The 24,249-nt window shown below is 46.9% G+C and overlaps 1 protein-coding gene across 1 annotated transcript in view; it reads left to right on the top strand.

Annotated features, from left to right (window-relative positions):
- Positions 1–24,249, top strand: part of Myo1e (myosin IE) — a 202,002-nt gene that overhangs the window by 64,785 nt on the left and 112,968 nt on the right. The window contains exon 2 of the mRNA XM_028865833.2: positions 15,542–15,685. Within this exon, the coding sequence (XP_028721666.1) occupies positions 15,542–15,685 (144 nt within the window). The remainder of the gene's footprint in view (positions 1–15,541; positions 15,686–24,249) is intronic.

Here is a 24,249-nt window from a genome sequence, read left to right as displayed (position 1 = left end):
CACACTTTTCATTTCAGAGCATACCTGCTCACCTGGTGACGTCACTTCACAGACACTTACATAGTACAAGATCCGTTGGTGCACAAGCCCACAGCCAGCAGGTTCTCTCTCAGAAAAGATGATCAAATGTTGGTCTAGCTGGACACGGTGGTGCCTATCATTCCTGCACTTGGCAGGTGGAAGCAGAAGTGAAAAGTTGAAGGTCCCTCTCAGCTAATATCAAGAGATTCTGCCTCAGAAACAAACCATCCTTCCCCACGAAACAAAACCAAACCAAGAAGCAAACGTGGATTTGGAGACAGGAAAGCATCAGTTGGCTACGTTTAAAGTTATTCAAATCACTCTTTAAAAACACCATGTTTTCCTGTAAACAGTCATGAGAGTCTGGGGAGATGGCCCAGCTGGTCAAGTGTTTGCCTCGAAAACATGAGGACCTGAATTTGATCCCCAGCACCCACATAAAAAGCTGGGTGTGCCAGCATGTACCTGCAACCCCAGCACTGGAGAAGCAGACAAAAGAGCCTCCCCCGGGGCTCACTGGCCAGCCAGTCTAGCTGGGCTAGTGAGCTTCAGGCCAGTGAGAGACCCCGTCTCAAAGGAGGTAGACAGCCTCCTGAGAATGACACCCAACAGTGTCCCCTGCCGTCGTATGAACACACACATACACATTTTTTTTTTAAGATTTATTTTATTGTATGCATATGAGTGTCTTGCTTGCATGTATGTATGTATACCACATGCATGCCTAGTGCCTACAGAGATCAGAAGAGGGCATCAGATTCCTTGGAAATGGAGTTATGGATAGTTGCCATGTGGGTGCTGAGAACTGAACCTAGGTTCTCTGCAAGAACAGCTGGTACTTTTAACCTACGAGCTATCTCTCCCACCCCAGCTGGGTTTGAACTCTCCAACCTTCTGCCCGAGTTTCCAAGTGTCGGGGTTACAGATGTAACCCTCAGCCAAATGTACATTTCTTACTCTAAAAGAAAGAATGTTAGGTAAGCATTTAAAAAGCTGAATTTACCATTTAGAATGTAGACTGTAGTTATACCAAGCAAAATGAGCTGTGGTTCTCTCACAATGGAGGCTGAGGAGAAACTTTTTTTCCTTTAGAACATGTATGGTATTTTATTTTATTTATTCATATGACTCACTCTGGGATCAAACATCTTTTCTTTGTTGTGTGTTTAGATCTCAAGGGTTGTTTTATTTCCTCGCTTCCTTAATGTTTTCCTCATGTTTAATTTAAATCCTTTGCCTTTTATCTTTCTCAGCATCTCGAGCTAGTTCCTTCTTTTCTAACCTTTGTTCTCCTTCTTGCGGCGTGGAATTGAAAAACAATACACTGAAATGCATTTTCTTTCTAAGTGCAAAGTGAGCAGCTACTTCAGGATTGCACACACAAGTCAGTCTCCACCAAACAAAGGCTAACGACTTTTCCTTTTGGCTCCCATGCAGTCTTGGGGTGTGGGATCTTTGATTAGTAAATAAGCCTGTGCTTTTGGCCCAACTCCCAGGAAGGGGAAGGGTCACAGACCAGGTCAGGAAACCTGTTGCTTGTCTCCCAGTATTTAGAGACACGGACAGAAAGGGGCATCTGCACACTTGGAGACGGAGTATACAGTACCAATACTTGGAGCGCTTTTTTGCCAGCAGAAACCATATAGATAGGTTTGTGAATAGACGTGTGGCCTGGCTGGCCATTTCTAAGCACAGCTTTTTGGGACCTGCTGTGATGCTCTCTTCTATTTTTCTATTCATGTCCCACTTGGAGTGGGGCAGTGACCTTGACATAAAAGGGTCGACACACTCTTTTCCACTTAGCACAGAGAGAGCAGGTGTCAAGTTCTGCTCCATGGCATCATGCATGGTCCAAACGAGTGAGGCTGGGTCTAGAGAGCAACAGGCTGTTTGACTTCGAGAATGACCCACATTGCTTTTCTTTAGAAGTTGGAGAGGTGGTTCGGTGGGTTAAATATTCACCTTGCAAGCATAAGGATCTGTAGTCTAGCCCCAGAACTAGTAAAAAGCTAGGTGTTGGTAGCCATTTGTAATCCCAGCTCTGGGGAGGCAGAGACAGCTGGATCTCTGGGATTCCTTGGCCAACACCCAAGGCTGGCCTCTGGCTTCCACATGCATGTGCACATGTGTTTGAGCACGTCTGCGCGGCCCCCCCCCCCTCCACTCTCTTCAGTAGATTCCTACCTGACTGCTTTGGCAATTGGTATGCTATCTTGTCTATTTTGTCTGAGTGTGAATTTCTGTGGGGTGAGTTTTAATATATTTGACTTCTCTGGTGGGACTGAGACAACTTAGTCTCAAAGAAAAGTCAAAAAGTCTAGTGTCGCCCTCCGCCACATAAAGTGTGGGCGAGAAGCCTGAAGACCAGAGCAGATGACAAGGCTGAGACCTGGTGTCATCAGAAGGATGGCCCCAGGGCTATGGCTTCCCAGTGACTCTTAACCTCTAGAGACTAATCAAGGTGTGTTGGAAAAAACATCCCTTTGCTTATAGAGTGGCAAGGTCTGTATCACAGCCAAGGCCCTTCTATATATCCTCTTCCACCAACACGGGCCTAACTCTCTGTTTCTATCTGTCTGTCTGTCTCTCATACACACATACACACACACACAAATTAATCTTCGATAAATAAAATGAAGACAGTGTGCCAAACCCCTCAGTACGTAGCTGGGGCTCATGAGTAGCTGCACACCTGGAAAGTGACTGACACAGGTCACTTTCTTGGTGTGTCACCGACTACAGTAAGAAGTAAGTAGTAACAATAATCAGAAGTTTGCTCACATGGAGATTTCTCCACAGTTGTGAGAGTTTCTTGGTGTGACTCATCCATGCCCCGTAATCACATCAGACACGGTCAGCTCACATTTCATTTTCAATTTTAGTGATCCCAGCAGGAGAAAGTAAATATCAGAAGGATCATCGTGAAATCCCACAGCCAGAGGTCTCAAGCTGGATGGCTGCCTCCTTGGTTCTGCGGACCATCTCCTGCTTTCCTTCTCTCTCCATCGGATTGCTGTTGGTTTTTTAAAGGCAATGCCCAGGCTTCCCTACCCCCAGCTTACAAACAGAGGCCCACGGAGGCTAAGTGTTCCCCAAAGTGGGCCTGTCATATGTGTGACATCCCCCACGGAGAGGATGTATTAGGATGTACTGTCGATCTTCACATTAAGAAACGAGGCAGAACGTAGGAGGGAGGAGCTGAGATGGATATGATCAAGATGTGCTGTTTACATGTGTGATATTCTATTAAAAAAAAAAACCAACTAGGAAGAGCCTGGTTGTGCTGGCCCCTGACATTGATCCCAGCACCCAGGAGGCAGAGCCAGGTAGATCTCTGAGTTCAAGGGCAGTCTGGTCTATGTAGAGGGTTCCAGACCATCCCCATCCAGGGCTACTAGTGAGAGCTTGCCTCAAAAAACAGACTAGGAAGAAATTAAGCTCCTCCAATCTTTACTATGTAGATGGGCACTAAGGTTCTCATTCAGTCTAGCTGTCAGGGGGTCAAGAGTCACAAATAGTGAGCTGGTGAGATAGATAGACGGCTCAGAAGGTGAAGACACTGCCAAGTCTGAGGATCTGAGTTCGAGTCCCAGGACCCCCATGGTGGAAACAGAAGAACAGATTCCCACAGTTGCCCTTTGACCTCCACACACATTATGGCATGTGCACACCCACCCACATACATACATATGTACACAAATGAATGCTAATGTTTCTTTGGAGAAGCTAAAAAATATTTAAATGCATAGACTCAGTTGGTTATGGTAAATATCCAAAGTAGTATCTACTTTTCTCTAGGACCTTTGGGATGATTCTAAAATCAAAATTAAAGAAATTAAGAGCCACCTATACCACAGGTTTGTTAGGGAAGATGAGGACAGAGAACCTACCCCCGCCCTGGGTCTGGGTTGGGGGTTGGAAAACCCAAGCCCCGATCCCTCCAGGAATGGTTCTGTGGAGCCACGGGTCATCTCTGCAGCTTCAGATCCCTTATCCGAGAAGAGAGCTTTAGATTGGTCAGCTAATGGAGAAGGCACTTTCTAAGTGGAGTCAAAATTATAGGTTTTTGACTAGGTGGTGGTAGTCGTGGTGGAGGCCGTGGGCACACCTTTAATCCCAGCCCTCAGGAGACATAGGCAGGCAGATCTCTGGTTTACATCAGTGACATCAGCCTGGTCTACAGAGTGAGTTCCAGGACAGCCAGGGCTACATTGAGAATCCTTGTCTGGGGTGTGGGGGCAAGTAAGGTTTTGAATATGAATATGTAGATATTCTGGGAGCCTTGGGAGGTGGCTCAGTTGGTGAATTAATTGCCAAACAAGTATGAGGGCCTGAGCTTGATCCTTAGCACCCACATAAAAAGGCAGGTATGTGAGACACAGCTATGATCTCAACACCAAGGAGGCAGGACAAGAGGATCCCTGGGGCTTGCTTGCCAGGCAGTGTAGCCTAATCATGAGGCCTTGGCTTCTGCGAGAGTCCCCTGCCTCAAAAAACAAGGCAAATCACTCCTGAGGAATGATGGAGAGGTTGACCTCTGGCCTTGTTGAGCACACACACACACACACACACACACACACACACACACACACACACATCCCATATGCACCTGCCTATGTGCCTGCCTGCACACAATGTTCTGCCCCAGGCTGGTGGTATAACTGGGTTCGGAGAAAGCGTGCTTAGCATTGGGTTCCATTGCAGCTGGGCAGAGACCAGGCATGGTGCCTGTGAAGTGGAGACCGAAGAGACTGCATAACCTGCCCAGGGCTGTTTTTCACTCTAGCTATTGAAACATTCTTTCTTCAGAGGGTTGCTCAGGCCTCTGTGCAGTTAGGACCTTTCCTCATCAAAGAGGGTGTCCTCTCTCTTCTGCCTAAGAATTCACACCTGTCTCTGCAGTTTGGAATTTAAAATGTGTGTATTTGCCTACAGTTAAACCTTGGGACCTGTGTGTGGCCGCCACAGAATCACACTGTAGCACAGATTCAGGATTAGCTCACTCAGAATTCAGGATTAGCTCACCAGGCCAGATCATCCAAATCAGTGTTCCTTGTTTTTGGGTTTTTGTTTTTTGTAAATCAGTGTTCTTGAAAAACCACTACCAGAACTTGCTTACGGCGTCGGGAGAGAGTCCGCAGCTCTGCCTTGTAGTGGTTAGTGTTCTGGGCACTGAATTGGGGCGTGTGTACATAGCAAGAGCCCCTCAGGAATTCTCCAAGGAGGGACGGGTCGCTGCTTGTTGCTCCACAGACCCAGTAACCCTCTCCACCCTCAGGCCCCTGCACACTGCCTCTTGCAGACTGGACTTGCAACCTGGGTGTGGCTCCTGTGAGATAGTCCATAACAAGGGCATCAGAAGATAGCCATCTGCCTTCTGGTCTGCACTGGGGCTTTTTAACCCATCATCAAGCTCATTCTTGACATATCTTACCCCCCTCCCCCCACCCCTCCTCCCAATACCTCTCCAAAATTCCTTGAGCCCCAAGCCTGGTTTTATTCCATTCCTCGAGTCCAGGGTATGAGTCATGACTGGAAAAAGCAGGGAAGGTCCTGAGCCCCCTTATCAGGTAATGGGGGGAGAGAAAAGGGCCCCTGATGACACTAAACCCAACCGTTGACTTCCTGGCTACCCTGGTGGCTTCCTTCGTTTCTGCTGCCTGATCAGCCAGCACCTCGTGGCTCAGGATCTGGTAAACACTTCCCCTGAATACCCGAAGGGCTCTGAGAATGAGTACGTTATGGTTCTGTTTCTCTAAAGGGATGTGTTTACTGGGGTACAGGTAGGCAACCTGAGAAGTCCTCCGTGTTCCTGTCAGAAACAGGGATTGCTCGCCCCTGGCTTTGGTTTCGCATGAGTGAGTCAGGGTGCCCAGGTAGTTTTGTCCTTCAGCTGGGTGTGCCACCATGAAGGCTTCCTTCACTCCCAGAGGCTGTGGCTCAGGTAGCACATCCTTTCACAGCGCCCCCAAGTGGCCCAGGATAGACCAACACGTTGCTATTTAAAACTTTTTCTTTTTCTTCTTTTTTAGAATTGAATACATGAGTATTGTATTTACACCATTTCTACCCTTCTCCCCTCTTAACCCAACTCCCCTCATACCCTACCCACTCCGTCTCACATTCAAAACCTTTTCTTCTTTAATTACTGTACACACACACACACACACACACACACACACACACACACTCATATATAATCATGTTGCTTGTGTGGAATGTGTTTAGGGCTGACCACTGGGACTGATAACCCATTAGGGGGCTTTGTCCCTGGAAAAGACTGATTCTCCCTCTGCCAGCAGTCTTGATTGCCGGGAGCCCTCTGTCTAGAGCTGGGACCTTGTGAAATCTCTCCTGTCCTCACTGGCATGTTGGCTGGTGTGGTCATGAAGCAGGTCTCATTTAGGGAACCTTATTGTTGAGATTTCATGCATTTTCCCGGTCGTGTCTAGGAAGCCCTGTATCCCAGCAGGCATCCTGATCTGCTGGCTTTCACTGATATCCCAGCCCCTTTGCCGAGATATTTTGTGAGCCTTGGATGGGTTGGAGATGTGCTAATTGGGCTCCGGGCACCTCATGATTTGTATTCTTTTAGTGTTCCACATTAGCTTTTAAAACCCACAGGCGGGGTTAAGGAGATTGCTCCGTTAGTGAAATGCTTGCTGTGAGGACACGAGAACCTGAGTACAGGTCCCCAGTTTCTACATAAAGTCAGTACACTGCACGCCTTGTAATCCCAGCACCGTGGAGGCGGAGACAGGAGGGTCCCTGAGCCTGGCTTGCTGGTCAGCTAGTCTAACCATTCTGCAAGCTCCAGGTTAAATGAGCAATCCTGCCTCAAACAATAAGGTGGAGAGCGGTCAGGGACGCCACCTGACACCAGCTTCCACACACACATGTATCCGAACACCCCCCCCCCACACACACACACGTACATACACTCAAAACAGAGGCAAGTAAACAATCACACTACACTTCTGAAAGCTCTTTCCTAAGTTGAATCCTCATTGATAGACAGCCACACCGTTAATTTTTCAGAAAAATAAAATAAAATATAGAAGCAATATTTTAAAAAGTAAGGTAGGAGTGTTTGGTTATTACACCTCTCCTGTTTTGCATAAGTAAAGTATATTTTTTTGTGGTCAATGTAGAAGAAAAAAGGTGAGGGAAGAGAGAGAGAGAGAGAGAGAGAGAGAGAGAGAGAGAGAGAGAAAGCGTATGTGTGTGAAGAGGGTACAGAATTTCAGATAACCCAGGACAGCCTCAAACTTGCTATGTAGCTGAGGATGACTTTGAACTTCTAATCCCCCAGCCTTCCTCTCCCAAGTACAGGGATGCACCAATATGGTACCTACCATGCAAGTTCCATGCACCACTGTGCTTGGTTTATGTGGTGGGAGAAGCGTCCCTGTTCATCCTGCCAGGAGCTGCCACAGTGTGGTGATTATCTAGCTAAGATATCATGAGATGAGCCAAAGAGACAGATCTCACAGTGTAGCCCAGGCTGGCCTCAGACTTGCAAACTTCCTGCCCCAGCCTCCCGAGTACTGGGGTTATAGGTGTGAGCCAACACACATTTTTATTGGTGTATCATGTATTCACTCAACTTGGACTGGCTGACACCAAGTACCATGTGTCAGACACTGGCCTGTGTGCTGTGGGTACCACAGGGGACAAATGCCCTCTGAAGACTGACTCCATGCTACAGAGCTTGGTCTTGTCGGGGGCCATGTTGAACCTGCGTGTTCTGAGTTCCAAGCTTTGGGGCTACCCACCAATACTCTCTATACTTCTATATACTTTTCTTCAAGGAGAAATATTTCATGGCGTGATTATGCAGATGAAAGGACTATTTGTAGCAGGAAGCAGCGGGCTTTGGAATGATCACAGTTGCAATACCACCCACCTTGTTATGAAAGGCAGTGTTCAAGTATGACCCCCTGAGAGCCGAAGGCCTGGGTTTGAAGCAAAGGATGTGTAAGTGTGTGTGGTGCTGAGCAATTTAACCTTTCTGTGTGCCAGTGTCCTGCCTGGTGAGATTGCTAGGATTAAACAAGCTATATATTAGGTAGTCAAATGAATGATATTTGGTTATTCTGTAATAATAATTATTATATTCTATATCATTCATTCAACAAGTCATGTATGAGGCACCCACAAACGCATTGATCATTGTATTAGGTCTTGGAGGGATGATGAATGAGGCCTAGTTCTGGGAGCCAGGCACCATGTGGCTGTTGCAGGATGTGGGGTGGGGTGGGGTTCCCAGAGAGGGCAGCCTGGGCTGATGGGACAGGAGTTTACGGGCAGTAGGTGTAGGAGGTAGAGTAGGGAGGAGCTTGCTGGGGAATATTGCATCCAAAACAGGGGACAGTGTGGCTCGGTGATCCCATCACACACACTCAGGGGAAGGGGATGGGACTGGGGGGAGAAATCGACGCCTAAAGCCACAGAGCAAGTGGAAGGCACAGTTAGAGGGGGATGGAGGCAAGATAGGGAAGGCTTGCTAGGATTTGCACATTAGGTACAAGGCCAGCTGCCCCGTAAGGCACAGCTTCCGGGGTCTAGACTAGGCTTGAAAGGACAGACTGTTCCTCAGTTTCCTGTCCCACTCCTAAGGGAGCCTCCAGCACAGACTTTTAGCATGGGGCCCCGGCACACACCCTGGGGTCTTCAGGGAGCCCAGGCTTCCTGAGCTGCATTATGGAAACCTGTGGCCCTGAGCACCCAGGACGTGTGGAGTGTTTAAACCTGTTCTAGATAAGGGGCAAAGAGGGAGACTTTTGATGAGGCCCAGAAGGGCAGGAGTCATCCCTCCTTTTCTAGAGATTGAGAGAGAAATGCGTCAGAACCAGGCTGGCAGTTCTTGAAGGGAACTCTTTCAGGGAAAAAGGAAGAAGCAGTTCCCTAAGAGAGGATGTCTCTCTCCTCAGCTTTAAGTCCAGCCCCTCCCCTGGAGCCTCTGCAAGGCATCCCGGTGTGGCTGGCTAGGAGGCTTCTCCGAGGTGAAGGGGCTAGAGAAGGGGTCTTGGGACCCCTGGTGGGAAGTACAGGGAATTGAGAGATGAACAGAATAGTTTGATTTCACACATTTATTTCACTATTACTTACCAACCGAAGGGGGTCTGCTGGAAAAGCCTTCTGGGACAGAGTTAAGCTACCGACGCTCCCCACAGCTGTCAGAAACAGGCGCAGACTGACCCGACAGAGGACTGCGGCAAGTCTCCCTGTGTGGACGCTGCGGCAAGCAAAATGGATGGGAACATGGGGGACGGTGCGTGTGGGTGCACAGGCCACAGTGTGTGTCGCGGGGGGAATGTGGGTGCAGTGCCACTGTAGGTGTGTGTAGGGGTGTAGGTCAGAAGACAACGTCAGGTGTCTGTCTGCCTTTCTCCTTGTGTGAGGCAGTGTCTCTGTTGACATTGTCTCTGCACACATCAGCCTAGCTGGCCCACCAACTTCTGGACGTTCTCCTGCCTCTGCTTTCTTTTTCTCCATAGGAATGCGGGATTGCTGACATGTGCTACTGTACCCAGCTTTTACATGGGTTCTGGGAAGCCAGACTCAGGTCCCCATACACATGTGGCAGATGCTCAGATACCACTGAGCTATCTCCCCAGCCTCCACGTATGGTTTTAAACCTTTGTCTGCTCAGTTATTTATTTCTTAATGTTTTCTTAGCTATTTCTACATAATGAGGCATTAGAAGAATATTTAAAGGGGCTGGAGAGATGGCTCAGTGGTTAAGAGTACTGACTGCTCTTTCAGAGGACCTGGGTTCAATTTCCAGCATCAACATGGCAGCTCACAACTGTCTGTAACTCTAGTTGCAGAGGATCTGACACCCTCACACAGATAGGCATGCAGGCAAAACACCAATGTACACAAAATAAAAATAAATAAAATTTAAAAAAAAGAATATTTAAAAAATAATGCTTTAAAATTTTGTTTATATTTATTTTATGTGTATGCGTATTTTGACTGCATGTATATAAGCGCATTGCATGCATGCCTGGTGCCTGTGGAGGCCAGAAGAGGGCATTAGATTCCCTGGAACTGGAGCTGCAGATGGTTATGAGCTGCTGTGTGAGTGCTGGGAACCAAACTCAGGTCTCTGCAAGAGAAAAAAAAAATGGAAGTGATTGTTTAGAATTAACAAAATTAAAATGAATAGTTTATGGGAAAATCCTCGGCAGAAGATGGGTAGAACTTGGGTACTGGAAACTGTTAAGGCAGTTTAAATTGGTTGAGGTTTTAGGAACGGTTGGGGTATGCTGTGAACTAAGTACCAGAAGTCTTAGTAATTGCATATAGACATTCCATTGTGTGGGGGGTGGGGGGGCAGGGGCAGCACACATTCCCACCTCAAATGTTAGCTTCAGAAGAACCTTCAAGTTGAAGCAAACATGAACCTGAATGTGTCTCTAGGAATTTGTTACTGTTTTATGATATTTGAGATGCACTTGAGGGGTGCCCAAGACTCAGGGATTCTGGAAGCTGGATGAGCTGTCCTGTCCTATGCAAGGACCAGCTAAAGACCAAACAGGTGACACTATCTTTTCTGGACAACTTCCTCCAAGCACCTTCCAAAATGATAAGCCATCAGAATCCACTCTGGCTGAGAGCCTGGTCAGTTAGCTAATGCCACCCTAGGATGTTATGCTTAAATTTTGCTATAGATTGCATATCCGTAATTTGAAAATCCCAAATCTAAAATGCTCCACAGACCAGAGCCAATGCTGCTCAAGGTTGATGGCCTGTGTTCAGATCCTTCAGACCCCACTTGAAATGCCAGAGCATCTGCAATTCCAGCACTTCGGTGGGAGATTCACAGATGTATCTTTTTGTTTGTTTTCTCTATGTAGCCTGATTTTCCTGGAACTTGCTCTGTAGACCAGGCTGGCCTCAACTCAGAGATCCACCTGTCTCTGCCTCCCGAGTGTTGGGATTAAAGGCGTGCGCCACCATTTCCAGCTTAAAGTAAATACCTCAAAATAAAATTACCAGATCAAAAAGGATGTGAATTTTGTTTTTACTTAGTTGACTAGTTTCTAAAATTCTAATACCTACTTTTAGCTTGCTCCCTAAAAATGTTGTTTAGGAGTTTGTAAGTGTATTTTTGGTCTCCCATCCTTCCCAACACTGGGCCTGTTGTGTTTCTGGATACGTTCAACAGCCTCTGTTTTCTTGGCCTCTGAAGGGCATTGCCTGTGAAGGACTCCTCCTCTCCTGAAGTGGGTAAGCCAGAGTTTGCAGAGGCGTGAGGGAGGGCCACCCCAGGGTGTGTGAGACACCAGAGAGGATAATGCTGCCTGTGTGTGCCTGCTGACTCACCCTTGCTCTAGTCCCCACCCTGGTAAACACACACACACACACACACACACACACACACAGAGAGAGAGAGAGAGAGAGAGAGAGAGAGAGAGAGAGAGAGAGAGAGAGAGAGAGAGAGAGCCAGGAAGGCTCCCCCTTTTACAACCAGTCAGAATCATCCGCCTACTAAAGCTCCTGCCCTGTGGCCCTTCCTTCCTCCTGGTGAGAGACCCTGTGTCTGGGTGTGTCCATCCTCCTAAACTAGACTATTATATAGGTATAGACATGCCCTACTTTCCAGAACCTTCGTATGAATTAACTGCTTTTTCCCAAACTGAATGGTCATTAGAAACTAACACAGGTCCAAGAAAGTCTCTGCTTGAGGCCTATCTGATGGGAAAATCCTCATAACTGATGATAATTTCAGGGCTACAAGTAAATCTTCTGTTTTGATATTACAGTTCTCAGTACCACCTCCATCCCTCTCCCTCTGCCTTACTCTGTACCCTTTTTATTTAAAAGCCTACTGTTTTTAAGGAGAAGGGGACACAAGGAGACACTCAGAAGGAATCAGAGAGGAAGCTCTTAGAGGCTAGGGAGGGTGACACCCTTCTCCTTAGAGGCTACGAAGGGTGACGCCATGGGGAAGTTTTGCCCCCGCATCCCATCCAGCGTGCCCGGCTGCTGCCACCCAGCCAGGAGTAGGCAGGATGAATAAAGGGGAACCGTGAACATATATGGTCAGGGTGACTTCCCCAGAACGGCGGCACATCCTCACACTTCTGAGACACTAGTTGATGTCTTAGGGCAACTGTCAGCCTCCTGCCTCTCCTTAGAGGGCCATAATTGGTAACTGTGTCCCACCGTGGCCAGCATTCCCTGACTCTAATGGCTTTTGTCATGAAACTCAGCTGCCTCCTGTACAAAACCTGACACACCTTTAAACTCTAGCGGGTGGTTGGCTGAGCGCCCCGAGGTCCACGCTTCCCTGAGCACGATATCATCTCTGTGTATGTCCTGCTCAGCCTTGGTTCTGCCTGCTGGCTTCGGATCTCCTCCTCCAGTCTGGTAGGGGCAGCCTCCCCTCCCCCAAGGTGCTTCTCCCCCCACCCCCTTCTCCCTTCTGTCTCTCTACTTTGATCTCATCTGATTTCTTAAAATTTTTAAATTAAAATTTCATTTTTATATATTAAATTTTTTTTAGGTTAGTATACAAAGTAACAGGTTCCTCTGTGGCTTCTTCACACATATGTGTCCTTGTATTCTAGTCTTTCTTGTGATATTTCCTCTCCTGGAAACATTTTTTTCTGTCTGGTCTAATGTACCCAGTAGTTGTCTTTTCATGGTGGGTGTGAATATGGAGTTCGCCATGTTCAGGGGGTGTGTGAATATGGAGTTCATATATGCACCACTGTTGCCTGGGAGGTAGGGGGAAGAGAAAGGGGAGTAATTACATTTATGTGCACAATCGTGGGATCACACACATACACACACACACACACACACACACACACACACACACACACTCACACACTCTCACACACACACAGATTCATGACCAATTAAATACAGGAAAGTTGTCTGATTAAAAACAACTCAGTGTTTCAGTCTTTGACCCTGAGAGGAAGTAGTTCTTAGCAAAGATAGTGCCTTCTTCTAAAAAGATTTAAACATTTTATTTTATGTATATGAATCTTTTGTCTGTATGTATGTATGTGCCCAAAGTATGTACCTATGCCTATGGAGACTGGAAGAGGGTGCCAGATCCCCTGGAACCGGAGTTACAGATGATTGTGAGCCACCCTACGGATGCTGGGAATTGAACCCAGGTCCTTTGCAAGAGCAGCCAGTGCTCCTAACTGCGGGGCCATCTCTCAGCGCCGATGATGTGTCTTTTTAATGAGGAATTCCCCCTCGATACAGTCTGGTATCCTGTTGCCATTTTAGTTTTGATAGACAGATGTAAACGCCCCATGGGCTGCTGGGAAGGCAGTGGGAAGAAGCCATGTTTGGGCGGACCTGTAAAGAGAACCGGCTTCCCTTGTTACCTCTGCCACTTACTCACCGGAGTCTGGTGAGACTGTTGGGAATGATACACAGACCGGTCACTGCACAGGACGTAGCTCTACAGGGACAGTCTCCATGACTTACACTGGCATGGTACCCCGACCAGTCATAAGTTGAAAACCATCTCATACATTTAAATGCTTCGAATACAGCTTGGCTTAACCACATAGTGTTGCTCTGCTGGACGATGGGGGAAGGAGAGAGGAGGTGGATTGTTCTCTCTTCTGGTGGCGGGCTGCTCAGAGCTGTGGCCCTTTGCATATTACTGACAAGTCTGGGAAAAGATCAAAGTTGGAAGAATAATTTTTTTTCTGAGTGTGTGCCACATTAGTGCCATTATAAAGTAAAAACCAAACCAAACAAATATCATCCAACAAACACTGTAAGCTGGGTTCACTTGTGGCAACCACTCGGCCATATTCTCGGTTCATGTTCTAGAGAGAAGTCTAGAAAGTAAGGAAAAGGAGCCATGAGGGGCCCGTAGCTTGGTTGGTAGAGTGCTTGCCTAGCATGCCGGAGACCCTGGGTTCCATCCCCAGCACTACAAAAACCAGGAATGGTGGCTCAAGCCTATAATCCCAGAACTCAGGAGGTAGAGGAGGGAGGGTAGGAAGTTCAAGGTCATCCTCAGCTGCATAGTAAATTTGAGGTCAGGGTGACAACTTTTTAATATCAATTTCTGGGACAAAGACACCCAGTAGACTCAGCAGGGAGCCCTATGGTCCTGGAGAATGATTGACATCAGGAGGAGGAATCAGTCTCTGAGACGGCAGGCAGGAGCGTGAGATGGGGAGGATCCAGTGGACCTGGTGGCTGTCCACAGAACACAGGTTACTTTGAGGGTCTGCATGAGCATGCATACTGTGGCACCAGTCTCCCCTGTCCTTGTCCTTTGTTGACATTAAATAACCACTTGTTGATGGCTTTCTGTTATCCTCAATCGTGTTTACATTTTTCAAAGGGAAAATAACTTCTTTAGCCTTCTGTTTGCATGTGTATGTGGGGGGCTGGCCAGAGAGCCAGAGGAGGAGTACCCTGGGCTGTGTCTGCTTGGCCTTGGGCGTACGACGGGAGTCCTGTGAGTCAAGCTGTGGGCAAAGCCTTTCCGCTCTCTGCTTGCCACAGAGGAAGGGGGAAGGGTGACATTTGAGGTAATTTTGCAGAATTGATGCTATGTGTGGTTCTGAGAAAACCAAATGTATCATATGGACGGTCTCTCTCCTCTAGACAGCATGGGTGGTAAACCTTCTAGAACCTCTTTCCACAGCTTGAACCCCTGGTGTGGTATGCTTTTCCTGGCGGTGGCTTCCTCTCGGCTGGATTTTGATGATTGCTTTTCCTGCTGAACCTCTTAGACTTAGCTTTACATCTGTGTCCTCCTCAGGCAAACAAAGCGAAGCCTCTGCTTTTGTTTCCCCACGCTGGGTTCGATGTCAGAGCAGCTGGCCTTTCTACAGACCTTTGTCCATAAGTTTTCCGTGCTCTGTTGACACTCCCCCAAGTCAGGAGCTGTCACAGTGGGGACAGGGTTGAGTCTTTCTTGGTCCATCGTGCTAGCCTCGTACATGGTGCCTCTGTGAAGCCGCCAGAAGTGTTGGCAGCAGACGACAATACTCCAGAATCCTGTCTCTTGTCAGGACTACACATGGACTCCAGTTTTTTTCCCTTTCCTTTTTCTGTCTGTCTGTGGTTTCTTTGCTCGATGAGTGTACATGAGAACAAGTGCCTTCCTTCTTTGAATTTCCCTGGAAAATTCAAATGTTTTGAGATCTACTTCAAAGGTCACCAATTCAGCATGCCACAGGGTAAAGAGCCCCGTGCCCTACCCCTCATACATTTTGTGTACTTGTTTTTATTATTATTATTATTATTATTTATCAAATAAACAAAACGTACTATTTCCACAGTATATTGGACCAGGGTGACTTTTCCCCACATCTCTACAGGTGGCAAGGCTGGAACTTAAAATCTTTGCTGTTGCTTTATGATACATTTTATTTGGGAGAATATGTCTATTGGAGAGTGTGTGTGTGTGTGTGTGTGTGTGTGTGTGTGTGTGTGTGTGTGTGTGTGTGCGCGTGTTAGAAAACTCCAGGAGAATATTAACTACCCTGACCCACTTTGTGCCTTCTGTCTCCAGGGCAGCAAAGGTGCCTTTCGGTACCACTGGCAGAGTCACGATGTCAAGCAGAGTGGCGTGGACGACATGGTACTACTCTCCAAGATCACAGAGAGCTCCATTGTCGAGAACCTGAAGAAGAGATACATGGACGACTACATCTTCGTATCCTTTCCCCTTGCCTTTGCCCACCCCCGGGATAGGACAGGTGCACAGTAATGTGGGTCTCTGTCCGTGAGTCACACCTCCCGAAAGTCTGAGCTGGCTCTCAGTATTGGCTCTGAAAGGATTTTCACTTTCAAAATGAGGGGCCGTGCTTCCAAGGGCAAGGATGAGACTAAAAGTGTTTTCCTGGAATTTCACAGGGTCAAAGTGCAGCTCTGCCATAAGGTTCCAAGTGTCTCAGACCTCTGCCTATTCTGTCCTGGTCTGCAGGGTTCTGAGTCATCCTGGTGGCGTGGTAGAGACTCTTCGGTCCAGACGGCGAAGGTTTAAAAAGATCACCTCATGAATAGAAAAGCCACCTCCCCAGTGTTTCTGGACCTTCCTATTTACTGAAGGAAACATGGGATGGGATGATCGGCTATTGAAAATGCCTGGCATGTTTCCCTGTTAGCTTGCCAGATGCCATTTTATAATATGGCTTTAAAAACGCAGAATGCAAACCTCGTGGAAATGTGTGTCGACTTCATGGTGGAAGAGAACTGAGGTAGTGGAGGGTGTTCCCCCAGCAGTCAGGGGTTTTCTTTGGATCAACTGTTCATTAGTGAAATTGTTACCTGGGTTAGTCAAAGCCTGTACAGCTTACTGCTGATGCTGGGGTGACTCCTGATGGTACAGTGTCTAGGAAACATGGGTGCTTTATGATGTAATGTGCATCTTGGATTTTACCCAGAATGCCTGGGGAAGGTTTCTCACCAGGGCTTCTTTTTATTATTTACAATGCTTACTTGACTATTGGACTCACTGAAACCTAGACAGCATACTTTTGCAGGCTGCCTTGGCTGCCTGCCCATTCCTGGGTTGTTTAGGTGTTTAACTCACTAGATACTCACTCATGTGGCAATGCCCACTACTTCAAGACCCTTGAACCATTACAAACAGTATTTTGCTGTTTCTTATTTCTTCAAAAAAGAAATTTCCTCTAAATATTTGTGCAGTTAAATTCCTAAAGCCCTCCTTTTAAGGCTAAATATATATTTGGATTTGTTGACCATTATAATAGCATTATTTAAGTTTTTAAGAGAACAATTAGTTGTTTGCATGTTTTAAAAGGGTTTTGTGGGTCTCATTATTATTCCTTGCTGGCCTGGAACTTGCTATGTAGACCAGGCTTGCTTTGATTTCATAGAGATCTGCCTGCTCCTGCCTCTCAAGTGCTGGGATCAAAGGTGTGCACCATCATGCCCAAGCAAGATTTTTTTTTTAATTATCTAACTCTCTCTCTCTCTCTCTCTCTGTGTGTGTGTGTGTGTGTGTGTGTGTGTGTGTGTGTGTGTGTGTGTGTGTGTGTAGTGCCCAAGGAGACTATAAGAGGTTCATAACCCTGGTCCTCTGAAAGAGTATAAGCTCTTAACCACTGAGCCATCTCTCTAGCCCCTATAAATATTTTTGGGATGAGATGTGATGTTTTGATGCATGTGGACATTATAGGATAATTAAATAATGCTAATTAACATGTCTGTCACTTCCTATCCTTGGATACATGGTATAACCATTTAAAATCGATCATCAGTTTTGACATATTTGTTCTGCATAGTCCAGAGAACTATCTATGATAGCTCTGCTTTTGGTTTGTTTGTTTGTCTGTTTTTGTTGTTTTTCAGGACAGTGTTTCTCTGTGTAACAGCCCTGACCGTCCTGGAGTATGCTTTATAGATCAGGCTGGCCTCGAACTCACAGAGATCCACCTGCCTCTACCTCCCAAGTGCTGGGGTTAAAGGGGTGCACCACCACCTCCTGGCTGGCTTTGGCTTTTAAATGAGTGAGTTTATTAAGCACGTAGCAAGCAAAAGTAGAAGAATAAATAGCACGTGGCACATAGAGAGAAACACAGGGTACGTAATAGCACATCATTAGACCAGACACCATGACACCCTGCAGAGACAACTGGACTAGCCTGATTGAGAGAGCAAAGGCAACACCATTAAGCCGAGAGTTAACAGCATCCCGCAGAAACTGCCTAGGGAATCCACATTGAGGCAGTCTACTGGAGTTCCCGATTGAGAGAGACGCACATGGAGCAGGTCGTCTCCTAGGGAGAGATTTCCAAGTTAAACAAAACCAAATCCAAATAACAGCAGATAGATAACATCCAATTGGGGGCTTACAAACATCCAGCAGAAACCTGGAGTTCATGATTGAGTCTTCTCTCCGTGGATGAGCTTCTTAAGGCTGAGCGCCAGCCTCTTGTTCCGGCTGCAGCTATTTTACATTCTGGGATAAACGATAATAATAAGATTGGAAATCATTTACTTTCTAGCTGTCTTCAAGGGCACAATGTTTTTAATGCCCTTAGCTGCTTGCTGATTCCTCCACACCCCCCACCCCCACCCCCACCAAGCCCCGAACAGAGCCAAGGGGCCACCTGAACCAGGACAGACAGTTTTAGAAGCTACTTGACAATGACCTGCTTGGGTCTGAAGGTGAGGCAGCTGCTCAGTTCAAACAGCACACGGTAACTGGATGATGTAATGCACTTTACAATATGGCGTTGTTGTTAACTTGGAGTGAACAGCATCTGCCCATCATCGCTTTTAAACTGAAATTTCCCTGGGACACAATTGTGCTTGTTCAGTGATGGGTTCTGCTGCTTTCATGGTACCATGGCCTTAGCCAAGCCATGGAAATAGACCGTCTGACCCCATGAAGTCTAAAGTAACTCCTTTGCAGACCTTTCCAGAGCAGAGCTGGTGACCCTTGCACCGATACCGGCTCCTCGTCCCTCAATTTAACTGTATGGAAGCAGTTGTGTGAACTTTTAGTTTCCATCTCCTCTGGTCATGCAAACTGAAGTTTGCTTATTTCATCTGGATTTAACACCATCAAAAAAAATGTTGTATGCAAGACCAGACCCCATGACCCATGGAAACTGGCAGATGAGGTTAGGAAGAACTGGGTGTGGGTTGTGGATCTGGACTGCCTGCCTCCTACCAAATGAGCTACATCCCAGCTTTAGAAACTGTTTTAAATGGAAAATCAAGAAGCCTTGGAAGCCGGGCGGTGATGGTGCATGCCTTTAATCCCAGCACTCGGGAGGCAGAGCCAGGTGGATCTCTGTGAGTTCGAGGCCAGCCTGGGCTACCAAGTGAGTTCCAGGAAAGGTACCAAAGCTACACAGAGAAACCCTGTCTCAAAAAACCAAAAAAAAAAAAGCCTTGGAATGTAGGCTTGGTTTTTTAATTATTTACAGAGAAACGTGGTTTTTTGGTTTGCCCGTTTGTTTGGGGTATAAGCGTATCTGTGTACATGATATGGACACATGTGTGCTGGTGCATGTACCCGTGCATGTGGAGGCCAGAGGAGGACACTGGGGGTCTCCCTCTACTGCTCTCCATCTTGTTTTTTTGAGACACAGCTCACCGATTTGGCCAGGCTGGTTAGCCAGGTGAGAGCTCCTAACCTGAACCTGTCTACCTCCCCAGTGCTGGGTTACAGACACGTGCAGCTATGCCTGGCTTTTATGTGTGCCCTGGGGATTTGAACTCGGGTCCTCTTATCTTCACAACAAGCATCAGCACCCACCGAGCCGTCTCCCTGCCCAGTAGAAGTGTGGTTTTGATAAACTGAATAAGAGAAGACAAAACCAACGATGGCAGCAGTTGCCCAAAGTCAGTCCAGCCTCAATCCAGAGACAGCCTTGCTCCTCACTGCACTGTTTACTAACAAGAGCCCAGAAGCTTCTTGCAGACAGACAGCATGACTTCTAGACAGAGAACAAGTTGTGAAAGCCCTTTCAAGCAGTATATGATCACTTGCCATGACTCACGCCATGCAGCCTAGCAAAGGGAAAGACACTAAGCCACCTGAAATCCTGCCCCCCAGGGCGAGTTCCTGGGCACCCCTCGTGCTTAGACACGGTACACATACACACACACACACACACACACACACACACACGTGCGCTTTTTTGCTGTTTAACAAAACGCATCAGCCCTCCTCGCGTATTTTTGGCTTTTCCCGCACAGTTCTTGGCACGGGATGCACTGTATTAAGTGTTCGCTGAAAATCTGTTGACTCTCAAGACTTTTTAAAATCAGACAGCAGAATTTTTTAATGACTCAACGGGGCAGGGGGTGGGGGGGCTAGTGAATGCCTTTGAGTCAATAACTGACTAATGGCGTGTTCTCCCAAGGAAATGAGCTGCTTGACCACTAATGACTTTATGATTTAGACATCTCTACCCACTCGGCATAAATGCGCTTTCTTTCGGCAGGTGGGAGGGAGTCACTTTCAACTCTGAGGAGGCCTAGCAATGCTGATGGGTATGGATATCAGGCAGCTACATCTGCCTCCCCATCCTTCCCTCTGGTTAGTGATCATGGACTCCTTTACCACTTCAGTCTTCAGAGGTGACCCACAGCCTAGCATCCCTGTACATGAAAGCTGACTTCTGTCTTTGTTTCTTCTGTGTTTGTTAAGGCAAACGCGATGATAATACATAGAACGATGCCTCTACCTCTCCTGCCCCATAATACCAGCACTGTTCTGTATGGTAGGTCAGCACAAAGGGCAATCAGTGGCTAATGCATGCAGGCCGAGCATAGTTGCTTTGTTCTCCATTAGGAAACAAAATCCACTTAGAACACGCTGACATTGTCTGTCCGATAAAGCCCTGCATTTTGAGCTATTTATCCCCCCTAAAGGAAGGCTGAGTTTACCATTCATTCTTAGAGATGGCTGCCACACTGCTCACAATTACTTTCTAAAATGTGCGAGGGAAGAAAGTTCTGGAGTTTAGAAATAAAAGAGCTACAGGCGCACCCCACTGTCCATCCGTTCCAGCCGCTTGGCTGAGAAGAATTCCTGTGCAAAGGACTTCACACTCGTCTGTTCCAACTGTCTTTAAACGTGTTTCCTCAAAGGCCACACTCAAACGTGCTTGGCATTTTTAATCCTTCAATGAGGAGTTCAGGCCGTCCTGCCAGCCCAGTGATTGCAAGAGGCAGTGTGCTCTTAGTCATTCAGAGTGACGCTTGGCTCCCGCAGCCAGTTCACACAGAGGGGACAGCATGCTGGGTGAGACATTGGTCTTGTGACTGGAACCAAAGGTTTGAGTTCTGGCTCAGACCTTCTATAAATATAGGGCTTTGGCCAGTGGCCTCCGCTTCCTTCACTTTCCAGTAATATATGCAGTGAGGTTGCTTATCACTGTAGGCTGTCATCACGTCCAGTAGTACAATGCTTTTAGCTTTGCCTAATCTTCAAAACAAATATGGAGGACTGGGCATGTAGCTCAGTCGGGAGAGTGCCTCCCCAGTGTGCATGATGAAGCCCTGGGTTCAATCCCCACCATCACGTAAACCAAGCACTGTACTCCTAAGAGATGGAGGCAGGAAGATCAGACCTTCAAGGCCATCCTCTGTCTGCTACATTGTAACTTTCAGGTCAGCTAGGGATACAGGAAAATCTGTCATAAAAATATACTAAATAGGCCAGGCAGTGGTGGCACACGCCTTTAATCCCAGCACTCGGGAGGCAGAGCCAGGCAGATCTCTGTGAGTTCGAGGCCGGCTTGGTCTACAGGGTGAGATCTAGGACAGGCACCAAAACTACACAGAGAAACCCTGTCTCAAAAAAAAAAAAAAAAAACCAGTAAAAACCGACTAGAGAGACGATGGCTCCATAGTTAAGAGTGCTTGCTGCTCTTCTAGAGTCCCCGAGTTTCCAGCACCCTCATTAGGGAGCTTATTCACAACTGACTATAATTCTAGCTCCAGGGAATCTAATACCCTCTTCTGGGCACCCTATGTACTCATATAAGCACACATACACATAAGTAAAAACAAATCTTTGAAAATAAGAAAGAGGGCTGGAGAGATGGCTCAGAGGTTAAGAGCACTGGCTGCTCTTCCAGAGGTCCTGAGTTCAATTCCTAGTACCCACATGGTGGCTCCCAACCATCTGTAATGAGATCTGGTGCCCTCTTCTGACCTACAGGCAGAACACTCACTGTCTACATACTAAATAAATAAATAAATAAGTCTTTTAAAAAATAAGAAATGATTTTTAAAGTTAAGAATAAGACAAGTAGGCAGAAGTACACATTACCTCTACATCCCAGAAAAGACTATCTTACACCACATATGTCCAAAGGATACAGTCTAAATCCAAAGAATTGTCCTTTATAACAGATGACTTGAACTCTGTTAAATTCATCATCATTACTGGAGGAGGGGCACAGAGGTTCAGAAGTGAGATGACAGCCTTCAGGAGCTGATTCTCTCCTGGCACCTTGGGGTTTCCGGGGTGAAACTCAGGTCATTAGGTGTGGTGGCGAGTGTCCTGACTGGCTGAGTCATCTTGCCAGCCCTGAATTGAGCCTCATGAAAAATTCAATGTGTTGTTCCTTTTCATGTCCCTTGTCCCTTGTGCTGCAGATGAATGAGCATTCATAGAAGCATGGACCAACATCTGGGGACCAACCCGTGGAGGATCTGTCTGGTTCCTCCCGCCTCTCACTGTCTATCGGATGAGGTGCCCGGTCCCCGCTTTTATTTGCTATCAGAGCTGTGTATCTGCCTGCAGCTTGAAAATTAACTTTAAGCCACACCTTCACCGGGGAAGATTATGTGTGTGGAGATAATGGTCCTGACTGTGTCCCCAGAGGCACACCTGAATTATGTAGTAGGTGTGGGAGGGAGTGCTGAGACACTTTTCTGGAGCTCTACCCCCACCAGGGCCCAGCGCTCTCTGGGTATTAATTAGCTCGGGTCTCTAAAGACCAGATAGTAAAGGTGAAATTGTTTAGATCCACAATGAAGTCAAACTCCAAGCCAAAGTAACTGAATTTGTTTCTTTGGGATAAGTTATTTCCTGCTGGTTCTGCTGTAGGTACTTAGTGTGGATTCAGGACACATTGACCTTTTCAAACCAAACTTTGTTCTTCATCAGTCTTCTCAAATGCTGATGCTCTTGGGGACCCTGCTGGGCAATTTAGGGGAGAGGCTATAGAGTCCTCTTTATTCTCACCTGAGAACACTGCCTTGGTGTTAGCCTAGAACAGTCGGAAGAGAGGTTGTTTATAAAGCATGCTAAAACAATCACATTCCATTTTCAGCCCATACTCACCTGAGTTCTATTTATTAGGTAGCTGAGGGCTTGTGGGGGGTGAGGGAGGAGGGGACAGGGGGGGTGCCTTTGGCTTCTGTCCCCAGGCAGCCCTTGTTCTCCTGTGGCAGGGACCATTTGTCCAGGAGGAAGTGACGTTCACAGTATTTCCTTTACTGTGAAGGGAAGGGGCACTGTTCTCCATGGCAAGATCATGTCTTCCCTGGTTTGTTTGCTCAGAGTAGGCATCTTACAGCCTTCAAGTTGGTCCTACCCTAAGAATGGTTTCAGCCACTGAGCAAGAGAATCCAGATGAGAGACAAAACCTAGCCCTTCAGTTTTGATTATTAGATCCCTACCCAAATCTTACAAATAAAAAAATCCTACTAAGATAGATTCTATTTTATTTATATTTTAATGTATGTGTGCGGGTGTTTTGCCTGCATACATGTGGCCCACTTGTTTGCCTGGTGCCTGAGGAGGGCTTGAGTCCCAGGGAACTGAAGTTACAGACAGTTGTGAGCCACAGTGTGGGTGCTGGGAATTGAACCTCGGTACTCAGGAAAAGCAGCCAGTGCTCTTAACTGCTGGGCCATTTCTCCAGGCCCCCTGAGGTGGATTTTGGAGTAGACAAAGCCTCCTAGTCCTAAGTGAGGAGATACTGCAGAGCATTCCAGTCCTCCGGCATGAATCCTTGCACTGCTAATTTACTGAACATAACCGTGGTTTCTTTTCTTTTCTTTTTTCTTTCTCTCTTTCTTTCTTTCTTTCTTTCTTTCTTTCTTTCTTTCTTTCTTTCTTTCTTTCTTTCTTTCTTTCTTTCTTTCTTTCTTTCTTTCTTTCTTTCTTTCTTTCTTTCTCTCTCTCTCTCTCTCTCTCTCTCTCTTCTTTCTTTCTTTCTTTCTTTCTTTCTTTCTTTCTTTCTTTCTTTCTTTTTTTCCCTTCAAGACAGGGTTTCTTTGTGTAGCCCTAGCTGTCTTGGAACTCACTCTGTAGCCCAGGCTGACCTCGAACTCACAGAGATCTGCCTGCCTCTGCCTCCCAAGGGCTGGGATCAAAGGCGTGCGCCACCACCACCCGGCTTGCACTGCTAATTTAAACTTAAGGGCAATACATAAACAAAACAGGGAGAGCCCACTTATATTCCAATCTCAGCTAAACAAGTGACCTTTTAGCACAAGTGTGCCCCAATATTACTCTAGGCATACTTATAACTTAAACGTTTTCATTGTTTACTCAACATCCAAATTTGATGAGGTAGACTGTGTTTTTATTCACTAAATCTGAGACCTCAACTAGCAATAGCAATGGAAGTACTTGCTAGTTACACAAAGATGTTACTCATTGAACTCCCCACCCACCCACCCGAGTCTCTAGCCGAGGCTGGTCTTCACCTCCCTATGTAGCTGAGGATAACCTTGAACTTCTACCTCTTGAGTGCTGAAGTCTCAGGCATGTAC

This window comes from Peromyscus leucopus, chromosome 7 (assembly GCF_004664715.2).
Source record: "Peromyscus leucopus breed LL Stock chromosome 7, UCI_PerLeu_2.1, whole genome shotgun sequence".
In the NCBI taxonomy this organism is placed as follows: Eukaryota; Metazoa; Chordata; class Mammalia; order Rodentia; family Cricetidae; genus Peromyscus; species Peromyscus leucopus.
This window is presented reverse-complemented; position numbering and strand designations above follow the sequence as displayed.